The following is a 14,535-nucleotide window of genomic DNA, read 5'->3' as shown; positions in this document are numbered from 1 at the left end:
ACAAATTATGTAATCTCTTTGTGGCTCAGATACATCATCTGTAAAGTGGGGATAATAATATTACATATAGTGTAGCTAGAAGGACTTAAAGGAGTGAAGTGTTAGCTATAGCTATGATTATTACAATCTCCAGTTATACATTCCAAAATGCTGTGTAGATAAAAATGTACACCAATGGCAAATGGTAAAAAAAAAATTTTATGATCATGGTAATGAAAAACAATCAGTCTTATAAACTTTGACAAGTTTTCAAGACATTCCAGCATTCGATCAATAGTATATGACTCTGTTACCTTAGGATGGTATGTCACCATGGTTGTTTTAAAATTGTGTCTTTGCCTGAAAATATGTTTTCGCTCAGAAATTCCATTTTCTTGGAATTTAGCCTGAGGAAGTAAGTACAGGTATGAACACAGTAGTTATCTTAAAGGATGGCGGTTAAGGTGTTAGAAGCCTCCCAAATGCCCAGGAATTAATTGTGGTATGTGAGTTCTACAGGCACACATACAACATAGAGTACTGTAGAGGAGTAATTTTTAACAGGAAAAAATTCTCAGGATGTGAAGAAAATTCCCATTAAGGGAAGAAAATGGTCTACAAAAACAGATCAGGCAGTGAACATATTTAAATCTCCCTGAACTGTATATGTGAAGGTTGTCGAAATGGTAAATGTTTTGCTACCTATATATTTACCACAATAGAAAAAAAGGTGCGGGGGGGGCGGGAGAATACGCAATATGATTTCATAATTGATTTAGAGAAGTCTGGGAGGATATATATCAAAATATTCATCATGGTTATCTCTGGGAGGGAGAATTAGGGGTTCGGGTTTACTTTTCTTCTTTCGTGCTCTCTATAATTTCCACGATAAATTTCAAGCTTAAAAAAACAAGGCCAGAATAAAAATGATGTCTTCAACAATGCTGAGAAGTCTGCCACTGTAAACATCTTTTATACTATGAAGTCCTTCCTCCACCCCACACACCCTTTCCTATCATGTTGTGCTGGGTTAATGATTGGCTAAATCAGGTTTACAATAAAGCCCTAGGTAATTCTATATCTCAATTCTTTGGGCTTGCTCTATTTTCAATTTCTAATACTATTAAAAGAATTATAAAAAAAAAATTATTCACGGAAATGAGCCAAATGACAATTACGCAATGTACATTCTAGGCCAGGAGTCTGTGGTCACTGATATAATTCCCTCTTCTTCCCCATCCCTGGATCTGGGGTCAGGTAGGGAAGGGATGGAGAGAGTAAATAAATTGTTGGCCTCACTAGGGCAAAGGCAACTTTGTTGTTCTGTGCCATCTGCCCCTGTGATACCCCCTCTTCACCTGAAATTAAGCCACTCCCTTAAAAAGCAAGCTGGCTCCTGCAGGTATAAGGCTGTAGGCTGCTGGCCAAGGGTTCCATTATCTGAACGCAGCTCTGGCCTCCTGTTTCTTCAGGTTACCAACCCTGTAGCTGCCACCTCCTGTGACTCAGTTTAGGGGCACAGTGACACTTGCTTGTCCTTCAGCCACTTAACGAGTGTGTGGAAATGTACTTTAGATTCCTGACCTTAGCTCTTCCCATGGTCTCCTTAGAGACGAGCCTAAGTGAAGTCACTGCAGGCCACTTTGCAGTGTTTGTTACTGGATAAACACAGGCTCGCTCCCACGTGGCCTGGGAGTGTGATCCGTAGTGTCCTCAACCTAGGCGTTGCCAGAAGAGTGTGGGCGCTGGAGGGGAGGAGAGCAGGTACCTGTCGGGGGATGCGGCCGTGGTACCAGGCGTGGCTGCGCAGGTCCTCGCTGCTCAACAGCAGCTCCTCCTCCAGCTCTTTCTTCAGCCTCTCAGGGGTCCTGTCCATGGCATGCCTCTCCTTGGAGAACTGCAATAAAGAGTTAACAGTGACCTCACCCTGCCAGGCCAGGCCAGGCTGTGCCAGCCAGTGGAGACAACTGCCTGCCTCGCTGGTTGACTGCTATGCTAATCAAACCGGTATAGACTGGAAGCCGTATCCAGGTAGGGGAGCCTGGATAATGATTACAATTCGCAGTGAACTTTCATTTCTCTGGCTGCAAGTGTGTAATAAAATTTCCACCAGTGCATGGGGATGATGATAGGAGAGATGGCTGAGCTGTTCCTTTTATCATTCTACTCAGGTAGCAGTCACAAACACAGGGATACACCAATGTGCGTTGCAGCAGTATTCACAATAGCCACACGGTAGAAACAACACATCAGCAGATGAACGGGTCAACACAATGTGGTATATCCAAAGAATGGAATAGTATTCAGCAATTAAAAAGGACTAAAAGTCTGATACATGCTATGAAATGGATGAGCTTTGAAAACATTATGCTGAGAGAGACAAAGGGGCAAACACCGTACGATCTCACTTACGTGAAACAGCTACGACAGGCAAATGCACACAGACAGAAAGTAGATTAGTGGTTAGCGGAGACTGAAGCGGGGGCAACGGGGGGTTACTGTTTAAGGAGTGCAGAGCTTCTGTCTGGGGCGATGAAAAAGTTTTGGAAATAAGATAGTGGTGATGGCTGCAGGGTATGGTGAAAATGGAGCTAATGGCATTGAATTGTACACTTAAAAATGTCAAGATTTCTCTTGTATATATTTTACCACAATAAAATTAAAAACAAAGACAAAAAGCCATGGGGGTGCTGGGCAAGGCGGTGGGGGGGGAGGTGGGGGGCAGCCACAGAGAGATATCTGGGGCTGTGAGGCACGTCTCTCAGACCGGACTGCTCTCTCCCCAGGAAGAGCTTCCTCATTCTTGGTCAGAATCGTCCTAGCGTGGGGCTGGGAAGGACGGCAGTCCCTGCCAGGCCTTCAGTTCTAGGCTTCTAGGGCGGTGCTGCCCAAAGTGCCGGCCCTGGGCTGGTGGTGAAGGCCCTGAATTCTTCACTGCTGGCAAATTCAAGTACTGGAGCCGGGTTAGCCTTTAGAAACTTTTGGAGCAATGTGACAGAGTGATTTCACCTCTCTTGAACCTAAAAACAGAAATCTGAGTCGATACTTACGAATGTCTTTCTCATTTCATTTTTCTAACATTTCATTTTTATGACTGATCGGGAATTTAAACTTAAAACAGAAAAGTGGTCCTTCATCTCAACTAGTTTGAGAACCCTTGGTCTAGGGCATTGCATGGTGGCCAGGGCTGGGAGTTCTGGGTGGGCAATGTTGTCTCCAGGTTTAATTTAGAACCTACACCCACTTACAACATGTGAACTGAACTGGGACACCAGCCCACTTCCCAGCCAAATCAGGCTCAGGAGCAGCTCACTGAGGGTCGCATGAATGAGAGCAGGAAGAGGCCCTGACCCTGAGTTGTCCCTGTGTTTTCCCAGGTCCCTCACCTGGTCCTCCAAAAGCCTGTAGGAACAACAAAATTATTCCTCATCATACTGCTTTGTACCTCAGCAAGAATAGAGCCCCCAATCCTTCTCCACCAAAGAAAATGAAAATAAACTTGGGATTTTACCACTGGATTCTTATCCTCTAGACTCTCTGTGCACGTTGGCTGAAAGGGGTGCAGGGACCACTTTCAAGGTGGGGCTCTGGGTACTAGTTATTACTTCTCCCCCTCCTCCTCCCACTCCTCTTCTCCACACTGCCTCATACACGGCAAGCACTTCAGAAGTGTCAGCGGAGCTGAATTCAGATCAAAGAGACACTGATGTTGACTGCCCAGGATGCTTGGCTTGGACAGCAATGCTTGCCACTGTCTGCACGGATGGTTAATTACATACAGGTACATCTGAAGGCAGCCCTTGGGAAAGACTTGAGTATGGAATGTTGATTGTCAACTGGCCACCTTTATTGTTGGTTTATCGTTAGTCTTGCCTTCTGCTAGACTGTAAGTTCCACGAGAGCAGAAACCCATCTGCTTTCTTCACCACTGCCCTGGAGCAACGCCTGCACTTACCAGGCACTCACTGTTTACTGAACGAACAAATACCCTGAGATGAGAAGCGTCTATGACTTTTCTTAGGTATTAAGATCCTCCTCGTCTCTCTCTAATGAACAGAACCCCTACTTTTAGCTGGGCATGTTGCCCTACAGCTCTAAGACTACATTCCTCTTACAGGGTGATGTGGTCACATGGCTAAGTTCTGGCCAGGGATGGGTAAACAGCAGCGTTGGTGAGACTTTTGAGGTAAGATGTGATGGCGGGAGCCCCAACACCATCCTGGGCCATGAGGGTGAAGGCCATACCCCAGCAGTGGTGGAGAAGTGACTGGAAGGAGCCCACAGAGCCAGCGCTCTGGCCCTGGATTGCCTGGCTCCAGGTTTTCTATGTGATCTGCCATCTTGTTTAAGCCTGTTATTTTGGACGTTCCTGTGTCTGAATCGACTCCAGGGCAATGGCTGTCAGAAGCAGCTGACCTAAATCCTATTTGATATTGCAGCACCCTATTCCCTGTTTAAGGAGCCCTGGTGTTGCAGTGGTTAGGTGCTCGGCTGCTAACTGAAAGATTGGTAGTTTGAACCCACCCGGCTTCTTGGTGAAAGAAAAGATCTTTCCCCATAAAGATTACAGTCTAGAAAACCATATGGGGCAGCTCTGTTTTGTCACACTGGATTGCTATGAGTTGGAATCGACTTGATAGCACTCAGCATCATTCTGTGTTTAGTCACTCTGATGGTTTAGTCTGTCTGCCTCGTCTAAATCCCTTGTGCTGCAAGCTGGGCCCACTTCTTGGTTTGAGTTCTGAAAACCTGGAGATCAGAAGATCCTGTCTTCTGACTAGTCCTTCACTGAGATTTTATTCACTCATATCCAAAAAGCTATTCCGTATTTACCTTTTCATTTTTCTTCCTGCCTGAGGTAATTTAAGACACCCCAATACCCAGGCCACCTCTCCCAATCTCTCTCTCTTTCTTTCTCTCTCTCTCTCTCTCTCACACACACACACACACACACACGTGCTCTCTTGCTCTCTTAGCATCTCTCATGAACAGCAAGGTTTTTAGCATTTTATATGTAACAATCTCACCCCAAATTTTGAGCTAGTACTCTTTTATACTTGTTATCAAAAATATAAAATCAGCCACATTGTTATTTCTGTCCTAACTCCTTAAAGGAAAAATCCACAATTACTGCTCTTTCCCCTGTAGACCCTGCAGATCTGTAAGGTAGTACCTAGAGAGAAGAGAAAAGGAGATTATTAAGACTAACTCTCTCAAACAGTTTGGGATGGAAGACCAGACTTCAAAAAATGTGCCCTTAAGCTCTGGCATAATTTGTGAAAGGTTAGGAGGTCACGGAATTGCCTAGACTTGTATTAGAGAGGTGGATGGGAAAGGAGAGGAAGAGGAGGGAGAGAGAGAGGTGGGAGGGAGGGGAAGACAGAGAGAGAAAGTGCAAGTGAGCAAGCAATGGCAAAGGGCTTTTCATTTGAGGCCTGCGAGGGCTGGCTCTAATATATTAAAAAGAGACAGGTTTGGTGCCGCGCAGATGACGGCAGCAATGCCCCCCAAACAACTGAAGAAAGCCATTCAGAAAGGTCACTCACATGTGGTCACCCTCATGATTAAACAGGGGTTATTTTGGGAGTTAATGCATTCCAGAACTTTCACTTACTGTTTTTAACCCCACATATAAATACAACTTTTATATATATATTTTTATAGCTGCTTATATTTTAGGAAACCCTGGTCTTGCCAACTGACTCTGCCACTTAGCTTGGTACTTTGATGGGCTGTAAATTCCAAGGTTAGTGAGGTGCAACTGTACAAGAAATTTTGGCAAAATGCATCCGTTTGTATTTTCGAGAGCATTGGCACTGATACCTCTGCTCCCTGGGGACCAGAAATAAGATTCCCGCTTCACAGGAACGGTCACATTGCTGCCACACTTGGCAGAATTCTGTTGGCTTCCCCTAAACAACCTGAATTTTTTGTAACAGTGCACCCTTCAGCTTCTCTGCCACCACCTGGAAGGAATTTGCTTTTTCCCTGAAATGCAAATATTTCAGTCATGGCCCTGCCTCCTTTTCAATTTAAGGTAACACACCAATACTTCTACCCTTGGCAACAGTTTCATCACATTTGTGTGGTTATCAGTGTCCTCTGAAATTCTGATTAATTCTACCAATATCCTATAACTCCCACTACTGCCCTTCCTTTTTGTTGTTTGTTGCCACTGAGTCGATTCCAACTCATGAGGACCCTGTGTATGCAGAGTAGACCTGCTCCGTGGGGTTTTCAAGGCTGCGACCTTTTGGAAGCAGATCACCAGGCCTGTCTTCTGAGGTGCCTCTGATGGGTTGGAACTGCCAACCTTTTGGCTAGTGGTGGAGCGCTTAACCATTTGCACCATCTAGGGACGCCCTGCCTTTCCTTAGACTATAACATTTTTGGGGGAAAAGACAAGTATTTACTCACACAATATTCACATGCACTGCTATATGCATTGGCCAGAATCAAGCATGAGAAGAGACAGAGTAAGGTGTCGGGTCCTAGGACTCAAAAAGCAAATGATCTTGGGAAAATAAAGAGGACACAAGAACTTCACCCAAATCTATTCCAGTTCCTATAGCCTTTTTGTCCTAACTCCTGTTTTCTAACTCTTTCACGTTTGTCTGTGTAGAACCAGTCTCTGTCAAGTCGATTCCAACTCAGGGTTGACTCCACATGTGTCAGAGTAGAGCTCTGCTCCATCGGTTTTCAATGGCTGATTTTTCAGCAGTAGGTTGCCAGGCCTTTTTTCCTAGGTGCCTCTGGGTGGACTTGAACCTGCAGTCTTTCAGTAAGCAGCCAAGCACGTCAACCATTTGTACCACCCAGGGATTCCTGACTATGAGAACATCTTCTGAATTCAGTGTACCTCAAAGCCTGGCCAGACCCAAGTCATCCTCAATCCTGAAATCCCAACAGCATCTCTGTCTTGTTAGTATGAGACTGTGGGCACTGTAACAGCCCAGAGCAAGTCACACAACTATGTTTACAATTAGCCCTTTGGATTTTATGTTCTTCAACTGCCAGTCAGAAAGAGATAGCAAGAAAACTCACAATCAATCTCTCACAAACGCTATGTTAACAATGACTACGCTATAGTAATAGGGCTTTTTCTCCAAGAAGCTCAAATTCTCTATTAGCCCCTGAAGTGGAACCTCATTTCTAGAAGGCAAGTCTGATTCCTTGTTTTCCGAGCATCTTCTCTGGAGGTTTTTGTCTGGAGGAGTGAAGGTGTCAGCTAGAGAAGGGGTAGGAGAGGCAGGGCTGGTCTTTAGCTGCCCTTGCCTGGGTGCCAGCCATCCTGAGCTCCACCCAACTCAGCAGCCATGGGTTCAACCTCAGCAGGAAGGGAGGCTGCTCCGCTTAGGATCAAGAAGCATCTGGGTCTTTGCTAGCTTCATTCCAGGGACTAAATCCTTCCATGGGGACCACGAGAGAATGCTGCAGCAGGGCCCAATCCATACATTCTACCCCAAGGCTTGCCTGAATGTGACCCATTGAAATTTTTAGAGCAGTCCTTTTTTGTGGGGGGAGAGGGGCTGGCCTGACAATGGCCAACAACAACCTTCCCTCCCTTCCTTTCTCTCCTGCTCCAGGTATATTTTTTACTTAATTTATGCACATGCACCCTTTTTTTTAACCACCCCTTCCCCAGAGACTGGAGGAATCCCCGAGATTATGGCCCCTGGATACCCTGCTAAGTCAGAACTGAAGCCACTCCCAAAGTCCACCTTTCAGCCAAAGATTAGACAGGCCTATAGGATCACTATGAGTCGGAATTGACTCCACCGCACTGGGTGTATAAAACAAACAATAACACACGTGAGGAAAGTGCTTCTTAGTTCTCGCAAGTATTTGAGACCAAGTGGGCGACACCTGCCCAAAAGTAAAGCAGAGAAGGCAGGAAGGGACAGGAATCCTGGACGAATGGACACGGGGAGCCCGGGACACAAAGGGAAAGGAGAGAGTGCTGACACATGGCAGGGACTGCAACCAATGTCAATTTGTGCAGAAAATTTTGAATGAGAAACGAATTCATGCTGTAAACTTTCACCTAAAGCACAATAAAATTATTAACTAAATAAATAAAATAAATTACGCGCCTTGCCTGCACCTAAGGTTGGGTCACGAGGCCAGGACTGGTCTTAGCTTGCTGAGGCCGGCCCAAAAACCATGACTATCATTCTGAATCTGGAAAAAACATCTCTCACGAGGCCGGCAAGTCCAGTCTTGACAGGCCGGAATAGCCCGAGCCTGGGATATGGCTGGAAATCACATCCTGGAGGCACAGAGCCAACTCCGCAGATGTGCTGCAAACCTCGATTAACAAGGAAACCCACACTTGAACAGCTCTCTGAGGAAGAAAAAGCCATGGCAGCCGGGAAGGAACAAAGCGCAGAGTCTTGGGAGCATTAGCGCTTGCATTTTAAATCAGGGACAATGGAGGCCTGGCCTCGCAGGCAGGACAGCTCTGTTCCTGAGTAAGGAGGAGGAGGGAGGGTGTGCACGGAGGCATCTGTTGGACACCCCCCCAGCCCCCCTCCACCCCGAGGCTGCAAACACTCATTTGCATGGAGAAGACAGTTGAGATGATAAAAAGAGATGGCATCAGCATTATAATTAATATTTATTTTACTCCGTCCCTGCCTCTAAGAAAAGCTTCCCAGCTCCCACAGAATTTTAAATTGTGCAAATGGCCAGGAAAGGCAATGACCCCAGGCCCAGGAGATACTAATTCATGACCAAGCAATTTGCCAAGCACCGGTTGGGGCTGGGCTCAGGGGATAAAGGTCTCTTGTCCTCACCCTCAAGGAAGGCACAGTCTTAGTTGGAAGACCACACACAAAGGAGCAGCTTAATGCATCCCAGTGGTTAAGAGCTCAGGCTCCTAACCAAAAGGTAGGCAGGCAGTTTGAATCTACCACCTGCTTCTTGGAAACACTATGGGGCAGTCCTACTCTGTTCTTTAGGGTCACTATGAGTCGGAATCGACTTGACGGCAATGGGTTTGGTTTTGGTTTTGGGCTCTGGAGGCTGGCCCCTGGCTGGCGCAAATGGTTAACAGCTCACTAGTCACCGAAAGGTTAGCAGTTAGCAACCACCCAGGGGCACCTTGGAAGAAAGGCCTAGCAATCTGGCTTCTGAAAGATCATAACTTTGGAAGTCCTATGGAGCAGTTCTACACTGCAAATATGGGATTGCCATGAGTCGAAATCAACTCGATGGCAACTGGTTTGGTTTTGGTTTTGCAGCTCTAGAGACAGACTGCCTGCAGCAGGATCTTATCACAGCCCCTCCCAGCCTTGGATAAGTTTCTCTACCTCCTTGTTCCTTGGTTTCCTCCTGTGTCAAAATGAGGATCAAAACAAAACCCACTTTCATGCTAAGACATGGATGACCCTTGAGAATGTAATACTAAGTGAAATAAGCCAGGCATAAAGGACAACCATTGTATGATTCCATGAAATATCAGAATAGGCACATGTGCAGAGACAGCGAGTAAGGGCTGGGAGTGGGGGTGGGTGAGGAGTTATTGTCACTGAGGACACAGTTTCTGTTTGAGGGGGACAAAAAATTCTGGAACTAGATAGTGGTGATGGTTACACAATATTGTAAATGTAATTAATAGCACTGAATTGTACGCTTAAAAATGGTTAAAATGGCAAATCCTATGTTAAATATTTATTTTTTTCTTCTTTTTTTTTTTTAAGGAGCCCTGGTGGTGCAATGGTCAAGCTTATGCGCTTGGCTACAACTGAAAGGTTGGTAGTTTGAACCCACTCAGCAGCTCTGCTGGAGAAGAACCTGAGGGATCTGCTCCCATAAAGATTCCAAACCCCCATTGCCATCTAGTCAATTCCGACAGCATAGCGGCCCTATAGGACAGAGTCTATTGCCCCATAGGGTTTCCAAGTAGTGGCTGGTGGATTCGAACTGCTGACCTTTTGGTTGGCAGCTGTAACTCTCACTCACTGTAGCAGCAGGGCTCCTGGTGCCATGGCAGGGATGTTTATATTTACCAGAAGTGGCTTCTGAGCTCGGACATCAATATGGATAAACTGACCTCATCTTTCTAAACTCTGCACTTCTTCCCTTTCCCCGTCATTGGCATCTCCTCTGCCTTCATTCATTACCCAGTTAGAACCCTCGGAATTATCTTCAACTGATCAATAAATCCTTGATTTTACCCCCTAACCAACACCCCCCACCCCATTCTAACCCCCACTGACTCTGCTCTATTCCATCTTCCCACTTCTTACTGTCTACAGGAGCCTTCTCATGGTTTCCCTACCTTCACCTCTGGCCTGCCACCTACAATGCCACCAGACTGAATGAATCCCTCCTAAGCTCAGAGACTGTGTCAGGGGGTGCCTCAGCTAAGGCTGGCATGACAGCCAGAGTCTCTGTGCACAGTGGTGGGCTTTTCATGTCTAGATTTCACTCTCCCCAGGCTCAGACCTGGTCATGGAGGGGTGCAGAACCCCCATCCTGGCCTCTACTCTGGGACCGCTGGACTTTTAACACACTCCTTGCAGCCCCACCGAGTGGAACACTGGCCATACGCTGAAAATGCATACACACTGGGCTCTAGCTCTGAATTCAGAGGAGGCCTGGATCATGGGGGATTGTGGGTGGCCATATGTGAGGTCTCCAGGGTCTCCAGAAATAACTGGCAGGGGCTTGGTGGGAGAGACAGGCCAGCATTCTGCAGGTGTGGTCCCTTAGCAGATGTGGGGCATTAGAGTTTTCAGACCTCATATGTGTTCACATGCTGGTGATGCCTGGGGAGATACTGGTCATGCTCTCATGGGCTCACAGACACCTACAGATATAGGTGCCCAAAGCCTTCATGAGGCCTGCAATGGCCCTGAGCTACTTTCCTAACATGCCTGACGCTCCGCTAGCAGCCCTGCAGCTCCAGTCACAGGGACCTTCCACTGCTCCTTGTACACACTGTCCTGCATGTCCCTGCCTCCCAGCCTCCTGTCGAGGGGCCCCAGCACAGTGACATGCCCGGAGAAGTGCCCACTGCCCAGCCCAACTACAGATCAACAGGGAGTCTTGACAGGACTGGCAGGGGCCTTGATGGCCAGCTAAGCAAGTTTGATTTTATCTGAGGGCGTGGAGAATCCACCTGACTGAAGCAGTGGAGCGGCAGGGTCTGCTGGGCATAAGCTCTTTGAGACAGAGGTCCTGCCTTATTTTCCTTTGTCTCCCAGAGCCTTGTCCCATCCTGGCACACAGCAGGTACCCGGTGAACACTTAATGACAAGAAACAAGCTTACCTGCTTGCCTTCCATTTGGCAGCTTGCTCATCACCAGGTGGGGAAAAGAGAAGAGAGTGTGGGGGATGGCCATGAACAGGAGAGCTTGGGCACGTTTCCAGACATCTCTGAACCCACTTCTGTATTCACCAAGAGGGCTTACAGTTTCTACCTCACAGGACTAAATGACCAGGTGCATAGAAAGCACCTGGCACTGTACTTGGTACATGGTAGGTACTCACTTTAGAAAATACAGAATTTTAACCCTTTTCCAAAAATGACTATTAGAAACAAAACTGGAAAGTTACTTCACTAAAGAATTAACAACAACAATAACAAAAAAGAATTATATAACCCATCAGAAGGTTTTAGAGATATCTGGCCTTTGATAATTTAGTTCTGATGAAATAAACAAAGCCAGAAGTTGGGACAACCAATTTCTACTTAGACACGGGTTTATTTTGCTTATTTCAGTTTAAAGCCGGCAGTTCTTGAGGTTTTGAGTAGTCCTAAATGGCTCTGTCTATGCAGGGTGAATCTGACTATTTGTCAAAAGGCACGTTTTTACCTGGTGGCAAGCATTCTGTATGCATATACCTCAATATTAACGATTACACACACTTAGCTCTAGCTGGCTCGCGTATCCACAAGTACACAGGGGACAGAGTGACAGAGGGGGACTGCAAGAAATTTTTGTGTTTTGCACAAGGCTGAGAGGTACCTGTACATAGATCACATCTCCTTTGTCTTTATATCTTCAGGGCCTTGGATACTTAAGTCATACTGGTTTCCTAGGGCTTCTGTAACAAATGACCACCAACTATATGACTTAAAACAACATAGATTATTGTTTCACAGTTCTGGAGGCTGGTAGGCTGAATTCAGGGTGTCAGCACAGCCATGTTCTCTCCAAAGCAGCTAGGGGAAGACTCTTCCTTGCCTCTTCCAGCTTCCGGTAGCCCCAGGCATTCCTTGGCTTGTGGCAGCAGCACTCTAATCTTTGCCTTTGTTGACACATGGCCATCTTTTCTGTGTCTGTGTTTTTCTCTTTTTATAAGGTCACCAGTTGTATTGGATCAGGGCCCATCCTACTCTAGTCCTGCCTCATTTTAACTAAACTAATTACACGTGCAAACACCCTATTTCCAAATAAAGACACATTCACAGATGCGGAGGGTGTTAGGACTTCAACATGTCTTTGGGAGGACACAATTCAACCCATAAGAGTTATCAAAACATTTTTTGTTGCATTTCAAAAACTGAGATGATTTTTCTAGTTATTCATTCATTCTATGATCGGAGTTGGCAATTACCTTGCTCAAAATAAAGAAGAAAAAGGAGGAAGGAAATGTGTGCATGTGAAGAAGGGGTTGAGAGGGGGGGAAGGGGAGGGGAGGAGAGGAGAGGGAAAAGGAAAGGAGAAAGGATGGAGAGTGAGCCAGCGAACACGCATCTGGGCTATTTCATCCTAGCTCAGACTGTCGGGCCACAACACCCAGAGCTCCAGCAAGGCTCTCAAACAAACACGTCCTTTCTTCTGCCCTGGAACCGTTTATTAGATTGAAGGAGGAGCCAACAACAGTCCAGACCTCTCATCAAGTTTTACCAAGCAATTCCACAGGACAGCTTTCTCTAGAAATCTCATCCAGAAATTATGATCACGAACAAAATTATAAGTCTGGCTGGAGCTGTGGATCCTCACGTAAAATTGGTTTGATTTCTGAGCTCACATAAGCTTTTCTGATTCACATAAGCTCAGGACTGGAAACCCCGCAGGGTTGTGCCCTGAACTGCCACCAGGTGGCCCAAAACAACTGGCCCCTTGCCAATGTGGGGCAACACAAGGGCCCAGACCCTCATTTCAAATCCACTGAACTGGCAAGACCTGCGATGGCCATCGCAATCCATAATAAATATTGTGAACATATAAAATAAAGAATTTGTACCCAAGAGAGCATACTTTTGAAAACTACTACATAAAGCATGCTGAAGCGTCATTAAGGTGTCCCTACACCAGAGAACACCCCGAATCCATCTAAAACTGAGGGTTTTTTGAGACTTTGGATACTTATAATGAGACTTACAAGAAATCCCTGAGTTACACTGAATTTCAAGCAGTAGAACAGTTTACAACCAAATTCCGATGTATATCAAGGACTTTTAGAGAACCAATTGGTATTTATATCATTGAAGACCCAAATAAATTGATCATAAACCCAAAGCAAGAATAAATCCCAATTGTTTCTGCCACTCTGAACCCTGCCCGTAGGCCAACATAAATAAATAAATAAATAAAATAAAATCCGGTTCTCCGTAAGTTACAAGGTCAGCAATTTTTAGAACAAGCCCTCGGATGTTTTAAGCTGAGGGGAACAGAAGGAATAGGGGTAGTGTTATCAGTTATCATACTGACTTCTCTTTCACCTTTTCTGGACACTAGCAAGGCTTGCCTAAAAATATTTTATTATAATCCAAAGATAAATGAAAAAAGGTTTGAATTCACCAATCCTATATTGGTCATAGTGGCACAGTGGTTAAGAGCTCAGCTGCTTACCAAACGGTCAGCAGTTCAAAACCACCAGTCACTCCTTGGGAACCCTATGGGGCAGTTCTACTCTGTCCTATAGGGTGGCTATGAGTCAGGACCAACTCGACGGTACCTAACAACAGCACATTTTCCTCATGGGGGTGCTAGGCTAGATGAAGTACAGTTTCTTACACTAATAACTGTGTTTAATGCCAAAGTCTTTACTTAAATAAACAATTTACTTTGTAAATAAGAGCCCAAAGAGAAAAAAAAAATCATATTCAAGTTTTATATCTCCTATTTGGTATACACAACCAAATGGGGGCATGAGCAATTAGACATTTCTGCTGGCCCAGCTGGGGCACCACTGGGCACACAGCAGGATGACCAGTGAGTCCAGGATGTGGATGTACAATGGCACTACATCTAAGGAGGTGCCTTTCATACAGAGCCATCATAGATATACGTATTGATTACAACAGCTGTCCGGTAGATGGCAATAAAGTGTCCTAAGGAAAGGGTATGTTATTCTAATTCACACAAAGGCACTCTGTGGGCTAGCAGTGAGGCCCTGAGTGTGTCCTAAGGGCCTCTTTGCCTTTTAGGGGTTGGGCTCTTGACAAATGAGGATCTTCAGGCCTCACTAGGCCTCTTGTGTCTGAGCCTGCCCCTTTAAATCCTTACGTTAAAGCAGCCATTGTGGGCACCTTCTTAACCCATACATACTTCACCAGGTTCGCCAAAGTTCTGCAGAAACAATCAGGTGGATTCAAA

At 45.8% G+C, this 14,535-nt stretch overlaps 1 protein-coding gene across 4 annotated transcripts in view; it reads right to left on the bottom strand.

The window, feature by feature from the left end:
* BCAR3 (BCAR3 adaptor protein, NSP family member) overlaps positions 1-14,535 on the bottom strand; it is a 149,452-nt gene that overhangs the window by 29,388 nt on the left and 105,529 nt on the right. For all 4 annotated transcript variants that reach the window (XM_023558398.2, XM_010598097.3, XM_003418457.4 and 1 more), the window contains one exon: positions 1,748-1,876. In XM_023558398.2, the coding sequence (XP_023414166.1) occupies positions 1,748-1,876 (129 nt within the window). The remainder of the gene's footprint in view (positions 1-1,747; positions 1,877-14,535) is intronic.

This window comes from Loxodonta africana, chromosome 3 (assembly GCF_030014295.1).
Source record: "Loxodonta africana isolate mLoxAfr1 chromosome 3, mLoxAfr1.hap2, whole genome shotgun sequence".
Classification (NCBI taxonomy): Eukaryota; Metazoa; Chordata; class Mammalia; order Proboscidea; family Elephantidae; genus Loxodonta; species Loxodonta africana.
The sequence above is the reverse complement of the archived record's forward strand: the minus strand, read 5'-3'. Positions and strand labels throughout refer to the sequence as shown.